Source organism: Macrobrachium rosenbergii, chromosome 20 (assembly GCF_040412425.1).
Source record: "Macrobrachium rosenbergii isolate ZJJX-2024 chromosome 20, ASM4041242v1, whole genome shotgun sequence".
Classification (NCBI taxonomy): Eukaryota; Metazoa; Arthropoda; class Malacostraca; order Decapoda; family Palaemonidae; genus Macrobrachium; species Macrobrachium rosenbergii.
This window is the reverse complement of record NC_089760.1, coordinates 28,800,001-28,824,069: the sequence shown is the minus strand read 5'-3', so window position 1 is coordinate 28,824,069 and position 24,069 is coordinate 28,800,001. Positions and strand designations below refer to the sequence as shown.

The window sequence follows — 24,069 nt, the reverse complement described above, 5'->3', positions numbered from 1 at the left end:
TTCTGGATGTCTGCACATGTTCTATGATGCGCTGCCACATCTTGACATGTATCCAAAAACATCGAAATCTGTCTCGTTGATCCTTACAACAATTAAAAGATATCCTGCGGATGAGTGCAATGTCTATGGAATTCCTGTAAATCTTGAAGCCAAATACGAATGCTTTACAAAGTCTGAGACTGTCAAATACAGTTTAAAGGCTCTGTAAGGTTAATGCCAAAGATGTAAGTTCAGGAATGTACACTCGGCAAGAAAAGTGAGGATACAGTTTTCATTAGATTTCGTTCATCGAATTTTCATTTTTTTCTTACAGAAAACACATATTCTCGGTAAATTTACTCTATAATATGAAAATGCAATGCAAATTATATCATATATGCTAAATCTGCAAAACAAAAACGTTCAGATACTTAAAAACACCATGCATGTCCGAAGTAACAAGAATTTCTCAGATGACTTCGTTCATAGAGATCTAAAAGATAGTGCATGGATATCTCGGTGTAGTACTGTTTATCAGAACAGCAATATTTACTCGTTTTCTGTTATGAACAGGCTTATTATTGCATCATCATACGAGGTAATGATAATTTCTTTAATTTTTACACATTCATATTTGTATTTCACGGTGTTAAAGGTAGGCTGGAATTAATGGCAGTAAATGTTGTGACAGCTGGGGTAGGTTGACCAAATCTATTTAAATCTGCAAGAGCGTTCTCTATGATGTGCGGAGTAGCGCAATAACTTCGGCGGGAAAACACAATTAACTGGATGTTTCTTGACGTTGCCATAGTTTCTCTCTCTCTCTCTCTCTCTCTCTCTCTCTCTCTCTCTCTCTCTCTCTCTCTCTCTCTCTCCATTGCTAAAACATGCTATACAGTACAAATATAGTATCGTTCAATCTCTAAAAGAAAAAAAAAATAATGAAATGAGTGGCTCTACATGTAGGCCTAGGCTTACACAACAGCAACTCTCTCTCTCTCTCTCTCTCCATTGCTAAAACATACTAGACAAATACAGTATCGCTCAATCTCTAAAAGAAAAAAAATTATGAAATGAGTAGCTCTACATATAGGCCTAGGCTTACACAACAGCAACTCTCTCTCTCTCTCTCTCTCTCTCATCATAACATTGCATTCGTTCCTTTATTGTTCCCCAGGTTTTTTGTTGGACATTGCTCAAATTTAACTCTTGATTTCATTATGGAAGATCGCGTTTCCGTTCATTGTGGTGTCACAAATTCATGTGTGTAAGGTTACTTGGTAGGTTATGCCGAAAAATGTTTATTTTGCTCAGAACTGTCGCTGCAAATTACAACTTGAACGAATACTGTAAAGCTTACTACTGCATTTAAGTATCAATGATTTCAGAACCGTAGAATATGATTGAAAGTTATAGGAGGTCAAGCAAAAAACAAACACAATATGACTGAAGCTCCTCCCCTTTCTAAAGTTGCCAGATGTCTCATTATTGAGCAATATATGTTCGAAGATTAAAAAAAAAACTGTATCCTCACTTTCCTGTCTGCAGTTATCTTATGAGTCTCTCAATTTCCACAGACATCCTGGAAGATTAATATGAACAATATTTTCACGAGGTGACAGAGGAAATCTCAAATAACCATGAAATTCACTACCAGCATTTTTTCAAGATAGGGTATTTCCAGAACCTATTATGTTATAAACTACAGATGAAACATAAGACACCTTTAAAAACACTAACGATTCTATACTCAATCTGAGCACTATCCTGTTGTTATCAATGAAATTTTGTCTTTTAAATAAACATAATAACTCTAGTATATGAAACGGACTATACAACTATATTTTTTGTTTTGTACACTTCAAGGCTGGAGCACCCCTGCCTCGCTGACCTCATTCGCTCTTAGAGATATTTCATGCTAGGATACTCAGTTTGTCTGCCAGTTGTAATTCATCACAGCATTAAAAAAACAAAGAAAGAAAGAAAAAGAAAACATATATTATGACAAGGTGACGTTACCCAGAAACAAAAATTATTACACTTTGCAAAGGAAACAGCATTACAGATAAATAATATTTTTAGCAATCCAAAACTATAACGAATAACTGCGATACAGAGTTTAATATTTTTTTATGGTGGCTACTGTACATTAAAACATAAGTTAGAAGAAAAGCAATTACTATGCTCTGGTGAAAACTTTTGAAAGATATTTATCTGACTGTTCTGTGTGGGGTTAGTGTTCATGCTAAGGATTCGTCAAGGAAGAAAAATAAGATTTTCTATTGAGAACTTGTTTTGCAACTTTATATATATATATATATATATATATATATATATATATATATATATATATATATATATATATATATATATATATATATACATACATACAGATGATTGTTCCGTGTCAAGTTACTTTTCATGCTATGGAAAATATTCTTCAAAACATAAAGTAATAGAAATACACATTTTTTTTGTGCAATGAAACGCTACGATAAACTGTCCTTCCAATTGCATACACTTTTTTTACTATTTGTGAGCCATTGAGTAGTACAGCATATTACCATCACATTTTTTTTTTACAATACAGTTAGAGCATCTGTATGTATCAAAAATGTGTTTCATTCATTACCCGGTATTTGTTTTCACATACAGCACGGAGACCAGACAAACATCCATATTTACCTTTACATAACGTTTATCTGCATAGCATTCAGCAGGCAGTCAACTTCAACTCCTGTTCACACTGTTCACATTCATGGAAGACGTAAATATAAAATTATCTATCTTAGTGTAGCCGGGTCATCAAAAATGGATACCAGGCTACACTAAGATAGATAGACAGAATACAAAATTTAGGCCAAAGGCCAAGCGCTGGGAGCTATGAGGTCACTCAGCGCTGAAACGGAAGTTGACAGTAAAAAGGTTTTAATGGTGTAACAGGAGGAAAACCTCAAAGCAGTTGCACTACGAACCAACTGTTAAGAATGGGTGGAAAGTAAGATGGAAGAAAGAGAACATGAACAGAGGTACAGTAAGTTATTGAAAGGAGTTGCAGCTAGGGACCGAAGGGAGCTGCAAAGACCCATAAGTAATGCCTACAGTGCACCGCATGAGGTGCACTGACGGCACTACCCCCCTACGGAGCTACACTAAGACTATAAATAATAATAAATTACAGAGAAAATAAATTTAATATTCTGCATATGAAAGAATGAAGCAACACAGTATGCGGATATCATCACCAAGATCTTCCTCTTGAAACATGTAAGCAAAAATTTACAAGAAAACCATTTCAAAGGTCGTCCATGCATCACCTTACCCAATTTCCACCTTGAATAAACTGTCATCGTAACAGTGGATCTCCCAACGCAAAGGTAATTTTCTTCCAGGTGTTCCGTTCACACAAGAAAATGGCACATCTTCAAAACCCAAGATATCCATTTTCTTCAGATGATATGGAGAGTCACATTTTATGTATAAAATTTTACGCGCCGTCGAAAAGATGAGAAATTGAATTCTAGGATATTTTGCTCACGTAGGCTAAGAAAACTCTAGTCCCTAAATGCCGTGTGACATTTCTCTCGCTTCTTTTAGCTACCTGCTTCCAGACACTGCACAAATCCACATTAATTTTTTTTTCATCAGAGTTAAAGTAGTGAACGTCATTAGGCGACCAAACAGGTGCTGTAGCCGTCTTGTTGCTAAATTTTACTGCCGGGTGCAGAGTTTGGTAGCAAAAGTTACCTGGTACGAGAAACGTGCTTTACTTACGTGATAGTCTCGGTCAAATACAATTTTAGCCTCTTCATCAAGTCTCTATCGTTACATATTCGGAGGTAATTCTCTCTAGTTCGACTTCAGAACGCGAATGATCGGATTTCACTCAGTGAAGACTATGGAGCTATGTGCTACCAAGCCACTGAAACTATTTTCATCCTGGCATGCTTGCCGGAAATATACCAAGAAAACAGAACACCACCTAACTTAACCTAGCATGCCTTCACCTGGCAGTAACAATTTTCACCTACATAACACTAGTTTTAATAATGCATTTACCAATGGTATAAAAAAATAAAATAAGGTGAATGTATTTCATGATTCACTACACTCATCCCTATGTGGAGAAAGTTTAGAAACACCATTGTTTCAGCAGTCAAGCAATTGGAACGAAAACAGCAATATATTATTACCAGTATCAAATAACATTATTTTGCACTGAAAGTTAAGTTTCTGCATGGCGTTAATGTTTGAATCGTTGACCAGATAAACAAAATTATCTTATGTGCAGGAACACCAATATCAAACTCGGTTGAACGAGAATATAAAATCGAAACCAGCTATGAGAAAGTGTGTCATCCAAACAAGTGTAAATTCTATATACAGATCATCCAAGAAAGTCAAAGAGCTGACATACAACGCTATCAAAAGGGAGATATCATCTTTAACCTTTCATAGGAGTCAAAAACGCAACGAAGACCCACTAACCCATACCCAAGATAGACAGAGTACTCACCATCGTGGCAGTAGGTGCCCGTGTAACCATGCGGACAGCGACACGTATCAGGCGCAATGCAGACGCCTCCATTCATGCAGCCGCGTCCGCAGTCTGCCTGCTCGCATCTTCTGCCCCTCCAGCCTCCCCTACAGTGACAAACGCCTCCGTAAACACACACTCCCCCGTTGAGACAGCCCCCTCCGCATTCTCGCTCGTTTTGCATGAACTGATCTGTTGAAATAACAAGGACATTCGGCATGAATTATTAGTCTGCCACGGGCAACTGACTCCGAGTGGTTTTTATCAAAATATTGAGGTTGAAAGTTTGCAGATAGAAATCAGATCACCTGAGCATTATGGAAAATGTCCATTTCTTTTGAAATGTCGCAACAACGTGACGGAGTAGTCCGTAAAAAGGTGTAAAGAGCTGAAATTGTAGAGTAAGAAAATGTAATTCTATTTTTTTATAATATTACCCTACAGTTTCACAGCAAAAACAATGCTAGTCACTAAAGTATCAACATCCTATAGATCAAAAGTGTCTATCAGTCTCTGTTTTCATCTTACGTTTTGTGTGATGGTGTCGCATGCGGTGCTGGTGGTGATAGTGATAACTCCATTTGCGGTTCCAGGAAGACGCAGTCTTCTTGGCTGTTGCGGAGGGTCTTTCCCCTGGAGGCATAACTTCGTTTAGGTCTCTGCCCACCTGTGGCTGTTGGGAAATATCCAGAAAAGAGAAGAAAATGGCAGAGGATTCAATTACACTTGTATCGGGGGAGCAGAAAAAAAAGCGGGAAATTTTCCAGCAAATTTTATAGACACTAATTGTCTATAAAATTCAGAAGGGAGTAACGATGGCACTTTAATATTTGGATCGCGAGAAAAAATATTAACCATGAAAACTCTCGACCTAAAATGAGGCTCTAATTAAAAGTTTCTGTCTGGCAGACTCTGGTTTTCTTGATAATAACCAGAAGAGAAGAGATGACGAAGAGGTCAATGACATTTGTACTGGCAGAAAATGAAAATGAAAAGAAAAATCTTCCTGTCAGTAAAGGATCAGTAATGCAGGAGTTTTTAGCTTTCATATTTTTTATACATTTCTTTTCCTGATATTGCAGAGAAAGAGAACAAAACTGCAAAAATGCAATTTCATTTTTATCACGATGCAAAAAAAAAAAAAAAAATACACAACACCGAAAAGGAGACGCTAATTGTCTGGTATATTTATTTCTTCGAAAAGTGATGTTCAAATTTGAAATTTTTTATTCAGCCACTTACGAATCTTCTGCATAAAAATAAAACCATTCATTCTGAATGTATTATTATTATTATTATTATTATTATTATTATTATTATTATTATTATTATTATTATTATTATTATTATTATTCTCATAATAATACCTATGACACTTATATTCTCAATATTCTAAAAGTATATTACAAACATAAAACATGTGCATCCAACTGCTGGTGTGAATAATTAGTCGACACACACGCATGTAAACGTGTGTGAGAGTCGACACATAAACATACTGTAAATGTATAACAATCAAACAAATGTTCCATGAAATGATTTCCCAACTGTCCTAAATAGAAAAAGAGAGGAAATACTTTAATACACGAAATAAACAATGAAATTACTGATACGTGGCAAGTCTAGAACGATCATTATTTGAACATCATGACTGTTTACTCAGAGGGACGAAATAGACGAGTGGGAGAGCAAAACCTGATCACTGAAGTGGAAATGTAATTTCGGAAATGGATGTGGATCTAAAACTGACATTTTCCACTCCTCTAACTTTCTTTTTTTTTCCGGCCGTCGCTTGCCTTATACAGTATTATTCTTTCATAAAAGCTCTTGTAAACGGGATTTTAAACAGACACGTATTTTATCTGCGAAGGCTAATTGTCTGCGCCTTTTTTCCTTCTATTGTTTTCACAAAAGCTTTTGACAGGTTTTTTTTTTATTCGTAACTGAAATTTGTTTCATACATCTTTAACCGTTATTCTGAATTATAAATTGCAATGTAGTTTTACTAATACAGCTGAAATGAGTAGAAACAATTTAACTACTTCAAAAATGTACTTTCTACGACATTTTATGTAACGACTGACATCTAGAAAGGAACAAGAGCATTCATTTAATCTGTTTAACATCTGGAAAAAGAAAAAGAAAAACCCCTTATCAAGAGTGAAAGTAGGAAATTAAAAAGACTTGCTATATATGTGTAATGTGCGACAGAGAATTTTTCACGCTCTATTCTATATATATGCTGAAATGCAGAAAGAATTCCTGATATTATAGATGAAATAAGGCTAAGCATTAATATATTCCAGTCAAATTTGAAATTCAAATTATCGATAACGCAAGAAGAGAAACTGGGAATATGCAGAAAAAAATTTAAGCAAAACTTCTTTAATCAAATGGTCATAGAATATTTTCTAATTTACTATCAACTTGAATCTTTGGGTTCATCAACCATTATACAAGTAAGAGCTAAAATTCTCTGCTATACATAAGAGAGAAAATATGCACACATGCTTTCGTGCGCCACATTTTTGAACTATTAACCTTTGCCAGTGCAAAAACATATGTGAAAATAATATTGAAGGCTCTTACCTGCCAAACCGATTTAGAGGCCGAGAGATCCGATTTCAAAGGCTTTAATGGTTTAGTTTCTGAATAAAACCGCTGCGTGTCATTGACGTAACTTCTTTCCTGCACGGGTTCCATTGGACCTCCAGCGTTGATAACCGTCGTGGGGAACAGAGGATGCATCTGGACATGCTTGGGCGTCGTCATTACTATAGGGGGAGGAGCTGGAGAAGTGACAACAGAGCCCAAAGGATGTCCGTTATCTGACGTCGTGACGGATGGGAGGATGACGTTGGTTGTCGTCACGTAGGGAATGTTCTGCATCATGATCTCCTTCTGGTACTGGACTCTCGCTTCCTCCGGAGGGTCCCAGAGCGTTGGAGATGGAGACTCCGTGTCTACCAAAACTGGTGGTGTCGTGGGGGTGGTCGGGGTTTCTGTAGTCGTCGTTGGTAAATGACTGACCGGGGTTGTTGATGGACATGGCTGAAGGTTACAGGCTTTCTGTTCCTGCGTTTCAATTCCAGAGTGGACGCATTCCTCGAGGTTTACCTGACCTGGGAGGCACCTGTATGACCGGATGCGAACGCCTCCATCACAGGATGTAGAACAACCAGACCACACGGACCAAGTCAAAACTGTCAAAATGAAGACGGCAGGTAATGTAACATCAGACTAAACAAAAAATACTTAAAACAAGAAAAAAACGTTATCTGTAGTGAAACGATAACGGCTTACAGCAAATGTTAATCTTACTCTCGAACAAGCAGCCCACTGGAGAACACAACCATTTGTTAAGTATTTTAACCAGTTTTCCAAGTAAAAACTTTATTTAATTTTTAATATTTTATGCACATTAGTTTACATTTAATCACAAAACGCGCTGACACTACAGGTAACATAAGTTCCTACTTACCGAATCTTCCATTCCCTTCCAGTACTCCTGAACCTTCGATAAGATCCTCGTCGTCAGTAGCCCCTGTAGAGGCGGCAGGAATCCCCGTTTCGAAATGTCCACCTTCTCCTTCCCCCTCCCCTTCCGTCCCCTTCCCTGGCATTTCTTTCATCTCGCTGCGCCTGTCTTCTTCTGCACCAGTCTCTGCACTTTGGGCCTCTACTTCCTCTGCATAAGTGGAGGGAGGACTCTCCCAGTCGGATGTGCCTGGAATTCGGTCTCCTTCGAAATCTCCGTAGTCGTCGTACACGTAATTAGGGTAATTATCGTACGAGTCCGGACCTAAGTCGTCGTACTCTTCACCACCGTTATCGTATTCTCCCTCGTAGTCTCCTCCTTCGTCATAGTGGTCGTAGTCGTATTCGTCCGAGGCCCCTCCATTGTATGGGTGGTGGACGACTGGGAAAATGTGGTTGTTCTGTTCTTGTTCTTGCTGCATGACAAGTCCCAGAGGTCGACCGGTATCCTGGTTGCAAATATTATTTGCTTACTTAAAGTATAATTGAAAAATGCCAAAATCTACATTCACAGAATGTAATCTGGAATATAATATGGAATCTAGGCCAATGGCTAAGCGCTGGGACCTATGAGGTCATTCTACAATGAAAGGGAATTGATAGTAAGAATGTTTGAAAAGTGTAACAAGAGGAAAACCTCAAAGCAGTTGCACTATGGAACAATTGTTAGGAGAGGGTAGAAAGTCAGATGGAACAAAGAGAAAATGAACGGAGATACAGTAAAAGCAATGAAAGAGGTTGCAAGTAGGAGGCCGAAGGGACATTGCAAAGACCCTTAAGTAATGCCTACAGTGCACCAAGCGAGGCGCATTCACGGCATTAACCCCCCTACAGGGTAGAATGTAATATAAAAATAAAAGCATAGTGTTAATAACATTACTTCACGAATCGGCCTTTAGTAAGTAGAGCATAATAATCCTTATTATTACCGTTAATGACTTTAATGACTAAAACTGTCTAGATATTCATTAGGTTATTCACATTTTTCCAGGTTAACTAGATTTATAATAACCCAATCATACAAATAACGAATACAAAATAGCTCTACAAATCTCATTAATTATCAGCAATATCGCAATATGCAACTATTCCAAAGAATGGACTATAATCCCATGGAGTAAACAAGGGCGAAATACAATGGAATAAGACGAAATGATGGCACAGTTCAAAGACACGCACGAAAATGGCGATATTTAAAAATAGAAAAAATGACTACTATTAAATCTCAAGGATCCCAATCATCCTTGTGGACGACCCTAATTATAACAGGATTGTCACTTCCAACTTTTCCTCTTTTATTTTCGGGGGTCCTTCTATCGGCCCTCATTTCGTCCACCTGGTGAGCCACATTCATGCGCTAAGAAGAGTCCATGTCTGCGTCTTGAATTTTTCTTAAATGTTTCAAATTTTTATGTTATAACTTACTGAATGGCCTGAGTTCTGGGTGTTCTAAATTTTCGTTTTCCAATATAGTTTTCTTAATATACAGCTAAAGTCTACGTGGTACTTTTCTGTTGGAAGACTACTACATATATCTGATTTTTTTTTTATCGCCACGTGCGTCAGATACAAAATCAATATTCTATTCTTTCTACGATAGTTGGTCAAGATCCATTTTATGTTTTCACAGTTGTTCAAGTATTTCATAAATAAAAATAAATACTCAATTTTTCTAAGTGATATAATGATTTTATTTTCTCACTTGAAACCAAAACCAAACCCCTTACCCCAAAATTTGAAATCGACGCTAGACATAGTAAAGGTACCTTGGAAAATAACTTCCAACCGCCCCCACCCCACCAATCAGGGGCTACTCCAAACGCTTCGAGATTAGTTTTGAGAGGAAGACCGCTCCGTTACTAACTTTGCTCCGCTATTTCGTAGCTCCTTACCACCTCACCCTTTTTACGGAATGGCTACTCACCTGCAATGTTTCGTCTATGATGGGAACCGGCTCCGGCTTGCACTGCTTAGCCACGGCATCGGAAGATCTGCTGATTATGAACTGCTCCATTTCTCCCTGTTGGGTGCCGAGGGAATATTGAGGAGGAAGAATATTTTCTTGATTATGATTAGAATTATAAATAAATAAATATAATACATGTATATATATATATATATATATATATATATATATATATATATATACATATATACTATATATATATATATATATATATGTATATATATATATATATATATATATATATACTATATATATATATATATATATATATATATATATATATATATATATATATATATATATATATATATATATATGTATGCAAAACTACTGACAAAATTGCTTACACATCATCACACTTTAGCTTAACGTCTAATTTAGGGTCTCACAATTTTATAAGCATAACAAAAAGGAATGTTATAATGGAGGTGGTTAAGCAGAGGCTGTAGAGAAAGTATACAAGTATTCAATACTCCCTAAATCATTCTTGGCGTTATGTAAAGGAATAGGCATCAAAGAATAACGTACGTAAGTTAATGTACACCCAGGGTCTGCATAATGAAGCAAGCAGAATGATTTTGTTTCTAGGCAGTATTCCGTACTTGTGGTGTTAGTTTTCAATCAGAATTTTACTCACTTACTGAGGTTTTACTTTTGCCTTTTTATTAACACAGTCCCTTATCTTAAAACTAAATTTACCTCGTAGCTCCTTCCAGGCATCCCACCAACATACAATAGCGTGTCCATCGGGATTTCTAAAGTCGATCGACGCAGGACCTGTCGACTTATCCAACGGCAGTCGACATACACCTGAATGGCGTTGTCTTCCATGACACTGAAGAGAACGGGAAAAGATTTTTAAAAATGTGGAGAAGAGTCTCATAATGATCACACGTCAACAACACAGAACAACGATATTCAGTTTATAAAGGCACCAAAATGAAATTAATAACCTGTTTGGTAATCAATCAAGCTTACATTAATTAAAAGGAATAATTGCTTTCATTCAGGGAGAGTGTCATAGTGCATTAACAGGAGTAAAGTTGGATGCTAATATATTAATTTTTGTCCTACACTACACTTGGCGCATAATAAACATTGAATGTATTATCCCAGTTATCACAGCGTGCATAGATGCATGCTCTGAACGTCTGCTAACTTCTTTGGCATCCATATTACCTCAACCTGATGTTGGAGAGATCACAGCTTTATAATGCTAAATCGGCTTCTAAAGCTATTTTGTTAAGTGTTAATATATTATGTTTCCATCGTAGTTACTAGAAGTCTGCAATGGCTTTCGCCTTTATTTCATATTTCCTGTATGTAATCACATCAATCACAAGGTTAAACCCAATGTAATGTCAACTGACAGATAAATTGCATGAACACAGATCACGTGGTGCGGGTGCGGTCTACGTGTCAGTTTTGGAGGTTCAGGTAAAATGATTTTTCTCGGGTGTCTAAAAGTCCTGGTATAAGGCCGGCATAATTCATAATCACCAACATCAACCAGTTACCTCGATGAATGAAGGTAAAATGGAAAGCCTAAGGATTGGGTGTACTTGAATCTCTCTGTAAAGCCCGATTACGACTGAGCAGTAAACATAATTTTTTCTTAATATTTTCCAATATACTTTTGCCTATATACTTAAAGCGCTCATATGGTAATAAATTTTTTAACTGTATATATAAACATTCACTAAAATATAAATACATAGGTGTATTATTTTTCCGAGCTGAAAATGTTTACTGTCTACCACAATACAGTTTTAATTCATCGTTTGGTTTGAAAAGTTGCTGCCAATTTTCTCTCTTTCTGCCACATACATGTGTTAACTGACAGGCTCTTTTTAAAATTATATTAACGAGGTCCTCCAATGGATTTTCATTTATAGAAGTACAACTAATTGTTTAACAAACTAGCAAACCCAGTATGAAAAAGCATCATAATGTGAAATCGAACAATAAAGAATACCTTCAACTTCTTTGAATGATATTTGCCTTTAATTCAATTTTAATTCACATTTTATGTTATATGAAAATATTATAGTAAATAATAAACTGTCATTTTCTGTTTACTTATGTTTAATCGAGCATGTGTGACTTATTTTTGTACAATGAAACCTGATTAATTTTGTTGGATCAATGTATGGTTATATCCAAAGAAAAAAGTATGCCTTGAAAGGTATTATTTTAATATTTAAGCGGAAAAAATGTATCGCCACGTTTAGCCATGGTCTAATCGAAAAGGAAGCAACATACCATCCTTTGGAAAGAAGGAAGAGTATGTAACAAGGACAATTCTAAAGTTTGGCGCTTGTGGGTGAGTCACTGGGTACAGTAATCTATGGGTCACTCATTTTTTCAAAACAATGCTAGTCAACAGTAAAATGGCAGCTTTCGACCGCTTGCACCATAGTCCTCTTTAGCAGGAGGACTATGGTGTAAACAGCCAAAAGCTACCATTTTATTGTTGCCTTATACTGCGTCAAAAATGCAGTATTTACTCATGAACATAACTGCGGGTATTCATTTATTAAAACAATGTAGTTGAATACTGGCCAGCGCTTGGATGGGTAAGTAACGATAAATGCTGATGCCTTGGCACCATTCCCTCGATAATCAGAGGGATCACGCAGACGAGGGTAGCAATCTCATCCTAAAACTCAACATACCTTTCTAGATTGGCATTAGCGGCCAACTGGCCATACTGAGGCCTGAAGTGCCTGTATGTGTATAAAAGGGAAATGGAAGCTCAAAGGATTAAACAAATAAATGCAGAAGCAAAAATCCACAGCGAATATTTCCCCCCAAAAAGCCAAAATCAATCCACTAGTCACAAAGAGGCCACACCAATCAATAAAGGCAATTAATCCCAATGAATGTTATTAAAAAGCGTGATTGTAGCAGCTAATTAACAATAATTACTAAAGTATCGTCTCACACAGAAACAGTCGATGAAACAGGCATCCATTCACTGACCTCATTTGCTTAATAATCAATCTCAATGAATCAGTGGTTTCACAGAGCTTCAGATTGCCTGACCTTTCCAAAGTTAATGAGAGCATGGACTTATCCTCATATAATGAATTTTCATTTGTGACTGAAGCCAATGTAATACAGCATATTTTTCATCCATAGCACAAAAGCAGAATTATTAATAATCAACTGTCATTTTGATTACTGATGTTACATTAGGGCAAACGATATGGAACATTTATTGAAATATTTTGAGTGATTCTGTCTGCATGTCTTTCCGTCACTAGTTGTATACAAGCAACTACATCACAGTGCTTAACAGAGAAAGAAAAGTAATGTCTGGTTGCAAAATAAAAGAGAGAGAGAGAGAGAGAGAGAGAGAGAGAGAGAGAGAGAGAGAGAGAGAGAGAGAGAGAGAGAATCACATGCAAAACAACAAAAATTACGCAAAATCTCACCCACATTAAGGAACGTAGCCATTTCCGTGACTTAGAGCTAACTGGTGGCGATGATGAGAGAGAGAGAGAGAGAGAGAGAGAGAGAGAGAGAGAGAGAGAGAGAGAGAGAGAGAGAGAGACCACAAGTATATTCAAGTGTTAGAAAGAAGTAACATCGTGACTCACCTTATGGCCAGCTGGTGCCAATGTCCATCGGTGAGATTGACATTGATAGGAGCCACATTGATCTGCAACACGTCATCGGGGGTGGTAGGCCCTGTGTGTAGAAGCTCGAGACCTGATCCGAGGCCAAGGCCTAGGTAGACCTCTCCTTCGTAGGCACGATGCATGATGAATAACATGCCCTGTGGACAAGTCATCACACATCATCTACTGAGTTGCATTTTTATGGTCCTGTTCTATTATTTGCCTTTTTTATGTTTTTGATCAGAATTTTCAGTATTTTTTTATTTCTATCACAAGGCCTTCTACTTTGTAAAAGCCGTTTTTTATGGGGATGGGCTTGTAAATACAATTTGAATAAAATGAAAATTACTTAGATGGAATATCGAAACAAAGTTAACTTTTTTAGTACAATCTTTCTGTTTTTAACTGATATAATTTTTATAGGTGACGACTAACTTTCGAGATATGTTGGAAATGCTAAAAATATCTGTTGTTTTCATACCAGGAATAGAGAAATATATGCTAGTTATCATTGTTAGTAGTAGTTGTGTAGATATTATGTTTCAAATCCATTTCAAGAGAGTCTAAAGTTTTCAACAATTAAAGATGTCAACATAGGAAAGGTTCTCCCTATAACGATAAATAAATGTACAATAAAAAAAAACGACAGCTTAAACTCACCATATTCCCGAGATCAGGTCGAATTGTAATCAGGATGGAAAACTCTTTCGGGAAGCCGTCGGGAAAAATATCCTTCGTGTGGACCAAAAGTGGTCGATTTTTAACGGCCCTCCACGAGCCAGGTCGAGTGCTCGATTCCCGCCAGCCGAACTTTGGCGGTTTGTACTGCTTGTCTGGAAGATGCAAAACGTCCAGCGTTCCTGGAATGAGAAATGGAATATAAATAAACGGTAAAGGAAATATTCTAAAGCCGAAATCTCCACCTCTCCTCCTCGTAGTTCTCCAACTTCTTTTCGTGAAGTAGGGGGATAAAAGTTACAGACCCAGAAGTGCTGCTCGAATTGCTTCTGGAATTCTTTGGACAACGACAAAAGCCCCCAAAATTGTCGAGGAAATTGAAGATAAATGTCTCAACTGTGGAAGGGAGTTGGAGCACCGGCCGGACTTTTGCCATTTGAAACTTTTTTGACCTTTTCTTTTTCAAGTAAATATGGCTACCATTGTTAATATTAGAAAGGTAGCGGACACTGAGGAGTACCCTGGAGACCAAGCAAATCTTGAATGGTCTAAGATTATTGTTCGTATTTTCATACGATTGCATTAGAATTTCAAAATAAACCTCTCGCACAAATTAGGAACCAGCAATGACTTTCCTTTCTATAAATATCGTTTTCTTCACTGAGTAGTATTGTTACCTTGATAAGTAAAACTTATCATGTTTCCATTAGCCAGCAGGAGGGTTAGAACCTGTTTAAATTACCATGGTACAGATGGATACTTTTTTCCATTAAATATGACAAAGGGACGGTGCAATTTTAAATAAGATATTCCTTTGAAAAACATTTCACATTATTTCCCAAGTTAAGGTTGTTTTGTTGAATACGAAGGGGCCCTCAAATGAATTTATCTTTAACTTCGGTTTCTTTTTAAGTTAACTGGGTTCTTGCCATTGTGCATTACAGACAGAATTTCCGTGACCATGCTGAAGATAAACACTTGGATTTAAAAATTCTAGTGGCTTGAATTAACGGAGGACAAACTAGGGTCAAAAGTGCATGCTCCAGTCAGTGTAATGAGCTAGTGCTTGTTACGTTTCCTTCACTGTAATTTTGTATTTACTTGAAATCTTTCGAGTGATGAGCTGCATTTAGAAAGTTGTTATTAACCGTAGATTACTGCATTTAACTGCGATTTTGCATTAGGGTGACAAGCAAGAAGTTGCTAACTGTGGTGTGTAATTGTTTTTAAATGGAAGTAACAAGATCTCTTGTATCTGTCACTTCGAGTGTCATGCAAGGAAGTACTTGCTTATCGAATTCATAGTATAATCGCATGTAGATTTGTTCCCATTATTTCAAAACTGAACAACAGAGCTGGAATGTAAAATTTTGCCCAAAGGCCAAGCGCTGGGACCTATGAGGTCATTCGGCGCTGAAAATAACATTGAAACAATTGTTAAGAGAGGATGGAAAGTAAGATGGAAGAAAAAGAATACTAACTGAGGTATAGTAAAAGGAATGAAAGGGGATGCAGCTATGGGTTGAAAGGACGCTGCGCAAAACCTTAAATCTCGAGTACAGCACACCGCGTGAGGTGGCGCTGACGGCCTACCCAACTAGGGGGCTGAACAATAGAAAGTGGTCTTACTTTTGGAATACACCTGAATAACAAGAATTTATGATTTTACTTTATCAGGGAATTATTTAGAGGATACTTTTCTAGTAATAGGCCATGCAAAAAAATTATTCTGTATATCCACTATTCGATGTACTTCCTTCAAAATAAACGACTTCAAATATTTTAATGATAGAGTTCGAATGATCGTTTTTGACAATTATAACAATAATGATAGTAAAAATGAATGTAAAGCTGTAAATCTTTTAAGATTCCAAGTAAAAAAATAACGGCGATTTTCCTAGTTAGCACTAAAGTGTTATGTTAGCAAGTACTGGGAATTTTATCAAACGGCATCTTTTATAAGACTTTTCAAAAACCAGGTATCACTTAGTTCTTAATACACAAAAGAACTTATGGAATGGAATGGAATGTTAAATTTAGGCCAAGGGCCAAGCACTAGGAAGTATGAGGTCATTCAGCGCTGAAAGGGAAAGTTAGAGAGTAAAAAGGTTTTAAAAGTGTCAACAGGAGGAAGACCTCGGAGTTGCACTGTGAAATAAGTTAGGAGAGGGAGGTAAGTAAGATAGAGGACAGAGAATATGAACGGAGGTACAGAAAGAAGAATGAAAGCTGTTGCAGCTAGGGGCCAAAGGGACGTTGCAAAGAACTTTAAGTAATGCCTACAGATCCCCGCGTGAGGTGCACTGACGGCACTACCCCCAAAGGGGAAAAGAGCTTACGTATATTAGTACTGACGAAAAAATTACTAGAACTCCTACGACTGTTAAATGGAAAGTCACCTTTATCTCTACTGCGCTTAGATACTGTCTTACCGTTACAGGAGAAGAAGTTACAGCGTCTCCGCTCCGTGTTGTAACCATGGCAACCTTCGGGCTTTAGACAATACCTGGAAATATATGACGTTAATTTTTATAAGTAACGCAGTTAATTTCCTCATTTTTAAATCATCCGTTAGCATATTTGAAATCCCTTATAAAAGGTTACAGAAAGTTATCCGTAACAAAACATTTTGAAGTGTAACAGGAACTTATAAATTTACTGCTATTCTTATGAGATAAATTACCACTTAATTACATAAGTTTGAGCTGAATGTAAAAATTCACAAAGAATATATTACCTAAATCAATTTACGCTATTCATGAATCAGCTTTACTAAACAATCTGCCTCTTAGATCTATAGCCTGCGACCCGTTAATAGTGTGGAGACTAATTCAACGTTAGATCTCATTTCTGCTCGCAGGTTAATCGACATTTTTTCTCTCGAGCAAAAGCTAAAATGGAAAACTTCCAAATCACTTGGGAAGCGAGTCGAAATTTTATATATTTTTGTCCTATTTCTGAGAGAAAGAACGCGCAAATGTGAAAGGGTAAGCACCGCTTTACTTCTCTCTTCGTTTTCCATTCTTTTTCAGGTTAGGAAATACACAAATTGCACCTGCATTCATTTACATGTAATGAAACTGGTCAAAGGTGAGGAAGTGCCAATGGACTAACAAGTAATTAATTTCTAACAGCAATCAATTTTGTGTATTTCAGGATACACAGCCGACAGAGTACTGGCAATTACTTCTGTATTGCAGGAGAAACAGTCGACACTATATTTACAAGAATCAACCTCCGTACTTCTCGTGTACATGATTTCTTGAAGAAAACTGACTACAATTTTGTATTTCCATTAGCTATAACTAGACTTCTCTACACAGAACAGAAATGATTTCAAACTGGTAATGAAAAGAAACCAAATATTACATTATTTGACTATAAACAGTTCTACATGATTATGGGCATTAAATTACTTTGCTATAATTTTCAAAAACTTACAATACTAGCGGTGATATAATCGATATATTTTGTTGTTCAAGTTTGCTTTCTCAGCCAAAAATCCTAACATATGCGTCCCCAAGTGAAGTTAATAGGCTAATTTTAAAAGCATATAATTCTCACAGCCACCTTGATTACTTATGTCCTTATTACAAAGGAACTATTATTATTTTGTGGCATTTCCCTCATTCAGTATTTCCTCCAATGCTTCTTTTAGTCTATGATCCATTTTCTCCAACTTTTCTATTTGGACTTACATCCTTCTAGAAATACAACTTTTCTCCCATCAGTATTTCTTTTTAACTTTCATTCACTGCAACCATTTTCTCTCACACATTTTCCTTAGCCCTTATTCACCCTTTTGTTTACCTATGCAAGGTCCTTCCACTGAATTTCAAACAATCTTTTACTTTTACCTTCATCAAAGAACTCTCTTCATTATCCAACTTTGCGCTTTTTTTAATTCCTTCTAGCTTTGTCCGTAAAACTGGAAATACTACCTGCTGCTCACTGATCCCTCTTATTTTACATTCTTATAAAGTCCTTCCACTTCAGCAGTTACGGATTGAATAAGGTAGAGGGTGTTTTCTTGGGAAACCCATCCTTTTTATACAAAATGACTCATTAATTCAAAAATATACATTTACTCCCAAAGGCTTGACTTGGCAAAATCAAGATAAAAACGACAGAAATTTGCAAAGAAAAGTGGTCACTTGCCTCCGTCTTTCTTGCGTGCCGCTGCCACACGAAGCACTGCAGCCAGACCAGTCGCTCCAGCCATCCCATCCTGCAAAGCACAATGAACAGGAAATTAAATAACCGAAATATAAATGTAAATTAATACAAATATAATCCACGTGGACTCGTTAATGCACGGAGCGTAACACAATGCATGGAAATAACATAAAACTATTCTCCCAATGCTTCCCCTTCGTGTGAAAAAGTTTTCATAATATTGCATTACGTGGTGTGTGGCCATCCACCCACGAGGAAATTATGCTACCTGTATTATTATCATTTGTTTTCATAACGAACTAATATGTGGATGGAAAATGGTGCTGATATGAGTCTGGGAGTGTTTCAATGCATTACATAATTTCATATCTGAGATGATTATTTGGGCAAGATTTAATGTTCACAAATCCCTGTCACAACAAACCTTCTCTATTATCAAATCTCTAACTACATGTTAAATTTTAACAGCAAAAGTAAAACTGGAATATTCAGCTACTTTCAGATCAGCTTTCCTTTTTCTCTTTATTATTATTATTATTATTATTATTATTATTATTATTATTATTATTATTATTATTTTAATGACGACGATGCTGATGATGTAAGATTTTGTCTGACATTCACTGGTGGCCACCCTCCAAAAAAAGACCAGACTCAACGTTACCTGACTAAAGTGATTAATGCTGGCAGATATATCAATTAGCTGGTTACCCAACCAAATAGTGACCAAAGTTAACGCTGGCGGGGGAAACGACTTTCGTTACTTACTTTTAAAACTTTTTAAAAACCGGCATTGAAGTCCAAGGTTAAGGCGTTTCAGAACTAATAAAGGGAAAGTTTCAAACATATCAGTAACACCAAAAGTGGGGAAAAAATTCCCATATCCTAAACTAACAACAGCAAAAGTACTTCTAACAAAAATTAATCGCAAACTACGGTAACTTCTCACATCATAAAGCAATAAAAATGATTCTGCCCAATTAAAAAATCTTCATGTCCGAGGTAAAGGCCTGTATTTTATTATGTTCCAGCCCTCCGAGTTCCAAGTTTTAATGAGACACCAAAAAAGCAATATTCAGCAAGGGATATTTTGGCTCTTGAAGTTTTGATTTGTAAATGACTTCTGAAACATGTTTTCATAGTAATTTTGAGACGTTATTTTTTTGCACTGGATACTGAGGCCTTTCTTTTTCGATACCTGTTCCACCCCATCTATCAAGAACTTTCTAGGTGTTCCTCGCTTCCTTACGATTAACACCGAAAAATTATACACGCTTCACTCTCTGACTGCAAAAGTTTTGAAAATTTCCCCCGTCAATTTCATAGCCGTCAACTTTTCTTTATTGAAGAAGCACACGCTGGAAATTGAATTGATATTTGAGTCGTCCCGTTTGGTTCTTTTGCATTTTATTTTTACGGCTTTACTTTTTCTAAATCGAAATAGTAATACTTTCCATTGTGCTTTTCCTGCTCGTGTCACCGGACAACTAGAAGAAACTATAGATAATAAGAATTTTATGTGACTGAAACGTGTTGGCAACTCTTCAGGGGGACGTATTTGGTACCTGTCCTAAACTTATGTCGCTCTCCATCCTTTGGTACCATCCATATACCTTGAGTGACGAGATCTTCTCAGGGAAAACAGAAATTCAAGACGTCTTCCATTTCTCTGCTATTGCACTCTGGATGGGTCTTCGAAACGGTTTCATGCAAAAGTTTGAGAATGAACTCTTACAGGGGAAATGAGGATTATTATGGCAACTTGAATGACATATAAAATGCTTCCATGAAAACTGGTGATCACAAAACGATAAAAGAAAAGCTCTTTGGATTCGTGTCAACTTCCAAATACCACATAAACACCGCCACATGACATTTTCATTTGTCTTGCGCGTGTTTGGCGTTGGGTACATTAAAGTGTAGGACAGAATTTGATAAAGTTCATTTTTACTTTCGTTATGGCTTACTATTTTTCCGAGAGCTTAAATCTGTTACTGATAAATAACAATTTTATATTTGGTGCTACTCGCACGGAAACTAAACGTTATCCTTCATTCGAATTTTTCTGAGCGTCTGAAGCGTCACATCAAAGGAGCAAATTGAAGCTCTGTCTTAAAATGAATGACCTTGACGGGAAGAGCCTTCCCCTCATTCCCAATCCTTCCTAAAAAATGGGAACATGAGGGAAGACGGAGGGAGCATTAGTCACGCCGAAGCCTTTAATTAGACAATTGATACTGAAAATTGGTTTCATCGATTCTAATGATTCGTGGAGGAAGGGCGAGCGGCAGGAGACAGGGTTTTTCTTAAACGAAGAGGCCAATGGGACAGACATCGTGATGACTTTTTTCTAGTCCAGGCCCGAAGAAAACAGGAAAATGAAAAGGAAGGAAAGAAAGAGGGCTTTAATTATTTAAGAAGCCAAATACGTAATTTTCGATAAAAAATATTTTATTTGGTGAACTGGCAGATGCTTACCAAAGGTTAAGTTTAAGTGATAGAGTAAAAAAAATATTTGTCGTAAAGGGTTGATTCACGAATGTATTAAAGTCATGAAGGTATTAACAAAGGATTACAATAAATAAGAATGAACTCTTGAATGAAAGGGAAACTGAAAAGTATAGGTCACCGACAAATCAGGGAATGCTCCGAGAAATTCTTATGTTAAGAAATTAATCATGGCAGCAGACTTAAAAACCGAAACAATAAAACCAAATGAAGCCATGGAAACACTCAAATAAATATATATATAAAATATATATATATATATATATATATATATATATATATATATATATAATATAAATATATATATATATATATATATATATATATATATATATATATATATAAATATATATATATATATATATAATATATATATATATATATATATATATATATATATATATATATATATATATATATATATATATATATATATATATATAATTATAATTACATTTCTTAAAATATCTTAAAACAAACCTACAGTACATGACTAAAAAGTGACTAAACAGAAAAAGGCAAAACTACTCGAAAGCAAACAGAACAGCAGAGAAATTACAAAATAAACAAAGGTGTTGAGGACGTCTGGGCATTTAACGAGGGAACGAGTGCTTTAATGAAAATTGAAAATTGACTCAGCCCAAAGTCGGACGAGCTTCGTCCTCGTGTTGGGCTGAGGCTATTATTTCGAAGTTTTTCATATCAATTTGCGTTTTGCAGATTGCAGTGATTTCTTATATTTGATAATTCAGGCCTGGATGCAGATTGTCTAGGCCTGAATTATCAAATATAAGAAATCACACTGCAATCTGCAAAACGCAAATTGATATGAAAAAGCATCCAGGCCTGAATTATCAAATATAAGAAATCATCTGCAATCTGCAAAACGCAAATTGATATGAAAAACTTCGAAATAATAGCCTCAGCCCAACACGAGGACGAGCTTACGACTTTAGAGTCAATTTTCATTAAAGCACTCGTTCCCTCGTTAAATGCCCAGACGTCCTCAACACCTTTGTTTATTTTGTAATTTCTCTGCTGTTCTGTTTGCTTTCGAGTAGTTTTGCCTTTTTCTGTTTAGTCACTTTTTAGCCATGTACTGGGTAGGTTTAAGATGTTTTAAGAAATATATATATGTATATATATATATATATATATATATATATATATATATATATATATATATATATATATATATATATATATATATATATATATATATATATATATGCGGACCAGAGAATGAAGAGCACAAGGACAAAAAAATCAATTCCATGATTCTTTGAAAGGTGACAAATAAAAAACTCCTCCTCAGCATGTGGATCGCAGCTTTAAAAGATACATCGAAGCTCTCTCTCTCTCTCTCTCTCTCTCTCTCTCTCTCTCTCTCTCTCTCTCTCTCTCTCTCTCTCTCTCTCTCTCAAATTCAACCAGCGATCGAAATTGCATGAGTCTGATACTCCATTTCCGTCGGGGCTGCCTGGAATAGAACGAAGACCTCGAAGTTCGATAATGAACGAGTTGGACTGGAATGGCTATTCCCTTATTCCAGACCCTTCCTGAAGAGGATTGGAAGTTCCAGTCCCTTATTTCAAACCCTTTCTGGAGGGAGGGAGGCATAAGGGTAGGTAAGCAGGAACTATTAGCCACGCCGAAGCCTTTAATTGGATGATTTATACTGGAAATTGGATCATCCATTGTACTGATTCACACACACACACACACACACACACACACAGAGAGAGAGAGAGAGAGAGAGAGAGAGAGAGAGAGAGAGAGAGAGAGAGAATAATCACAGTAAAAAGTGACGCATTTAAAATTCGGTAAACATCCTGAAAAGTCATAGAAGGGAAAAGTGCAGATATTTTCTTTAAACAAACAAACTCTGAAAAAAATAAGAGGAAAATAAAACGAAAAGGCAAATAAAAAATACATAAAAGGAGTGGTGCTCATAAACTCAGTTTCAAACGCACAAATATGTTTTCCAGTTTAAAAATATATAATCAAGAACACTGCAGACAATTACTAATGAAATATGCACTTCGTTGTTATACAACTGTGATAACAAGCACACAGAAATACACTCGTTAATAAAATTAATGGTTGCACCGGGCTAGTGTGAATGATTTTATCGTGTACCGTCTGCCAACTTTGGAATCTTTTCCAGCTTTTGTTTTTCCTGGACCATCTATCTGTCACTTCCGTAGGGGAGAAGTCCTATTTTTTCCTCGCACTTCCTTCTGTCTCTGTCTTGTGTTTTTCAAACCTAGGCTTCCCAAAAGCAACTGGTTGCCGAATGCATTGGCCTTTGCTTTAAAAAGGTACTATGAACTCCTTTATGTACAAGGAAACAAGTAAAATTTAGCGGTTTCAAATTAACACATATATACGAACAAAATAAATGATTCCTTACAGAAGGAAACAAAGCAATGGAAGGAAAAGTCTACTGACGGATTAAAACCACCAAAAGGAAAAATTCGAGTGGTCTGCAGAGGACTATACAGAGATTTTGAAGAAATGAATCGGTTGAAGTACAAGCAGACCTAAGGGATGAAGGGGCTTACTGAAAAACATAGGCAGCCGGAGTATTACTAATTGTGGAGCTACACGAATATTTATTGGAAACTGATTGGCCTGGTAACAAAATGGCCAATCAAAAGTACAAAAACCTGTGCCTCGACGGACCAAAACAAGACTGGGTGTTCAGGTTACTATTATGACCCACTTCGGCTCAAATCCAGCTAGAAAGCGTTTGCTGCATGCTTGCTGGAATTGTATTTCAGGAATAACTTGAATAGCCCCTGCCTATACAAATAAATTAATAATAGGGCACTGTAAAAGTGTACATAAATAATCGAAAGCAAAACTGTAAACTAGAATGAAAGAATGAAAATGGCAGAGGGAGGGGGGGGGTGGGATGCGAACACAGACTACCGTTAAATATTCGATGGAAAGGCTATAAATTACTAAATTAATGTTTGAGAGTTCCATAACTTTTATTACTTTTTGTAAAGGCCTTCGTTCATTTATTCTGTTAAGCACTGAAAGAGAATGACAGATGATAT

The 24,069-nt window shown here is 36.4% G+C and overlaps 1 protein-coding gene across 8 annotated transcripts in view; it reads right to left on the bottom strand.

Moving 5' to 3' along the window:
- LOC136849181 (uncharacterized) overlaps window positions 1-24,069 on the bottom strand; it is a 1,024,479-nt gene that overhangs the window by 36,902 nt on the left and 963,508 nt on the right. For all 8 annotated transcript variants that reach the window (XM_067122296.1, XM_067122298.1, XM_067122295.1 and 5 more), the window contains 10 exons: window positions 18,479-18,548; window positions 16,753-16,826; window positions 14,303-14,502; window positions 13,622-13,800; window positions 10,719-10,854; window positions 9,978-10,073; window positions 7,998-8,502; window positions 7,106-7,719; window positions 5,045-5,189; window positions 4,496-4,708 (listed from right to left, as the gene is read on the bottom strand). In XM_067122296.1, the coding sequence (XP_066978397.1) occupies window positions 4,496-4,708; window positions 5,045-5,189; window positions 7,106-7,719; window positions 7,998-8,502; window positions 9,978-10,073; window positions 10,719-10,854; window positions 13,622-13,800; window positions 14,303-14,502; window positions 16,753-16,826; window positions 18,479-18,548 (2,232 nt within the window). The remainder of the gene's footprint in view (window positions 1-4,495; window positions 4,709-5,044; window positions 5,190-7,105; window positions 7,720-7,997; window positions 8,503-9,977; window positions 10,074-10,718; window positions 10,855-13,621; window positions 13,801-14,302; window positions 14,503-16,752; window positions 16,827-18,478; window positions 18,549-24,069) is intronic.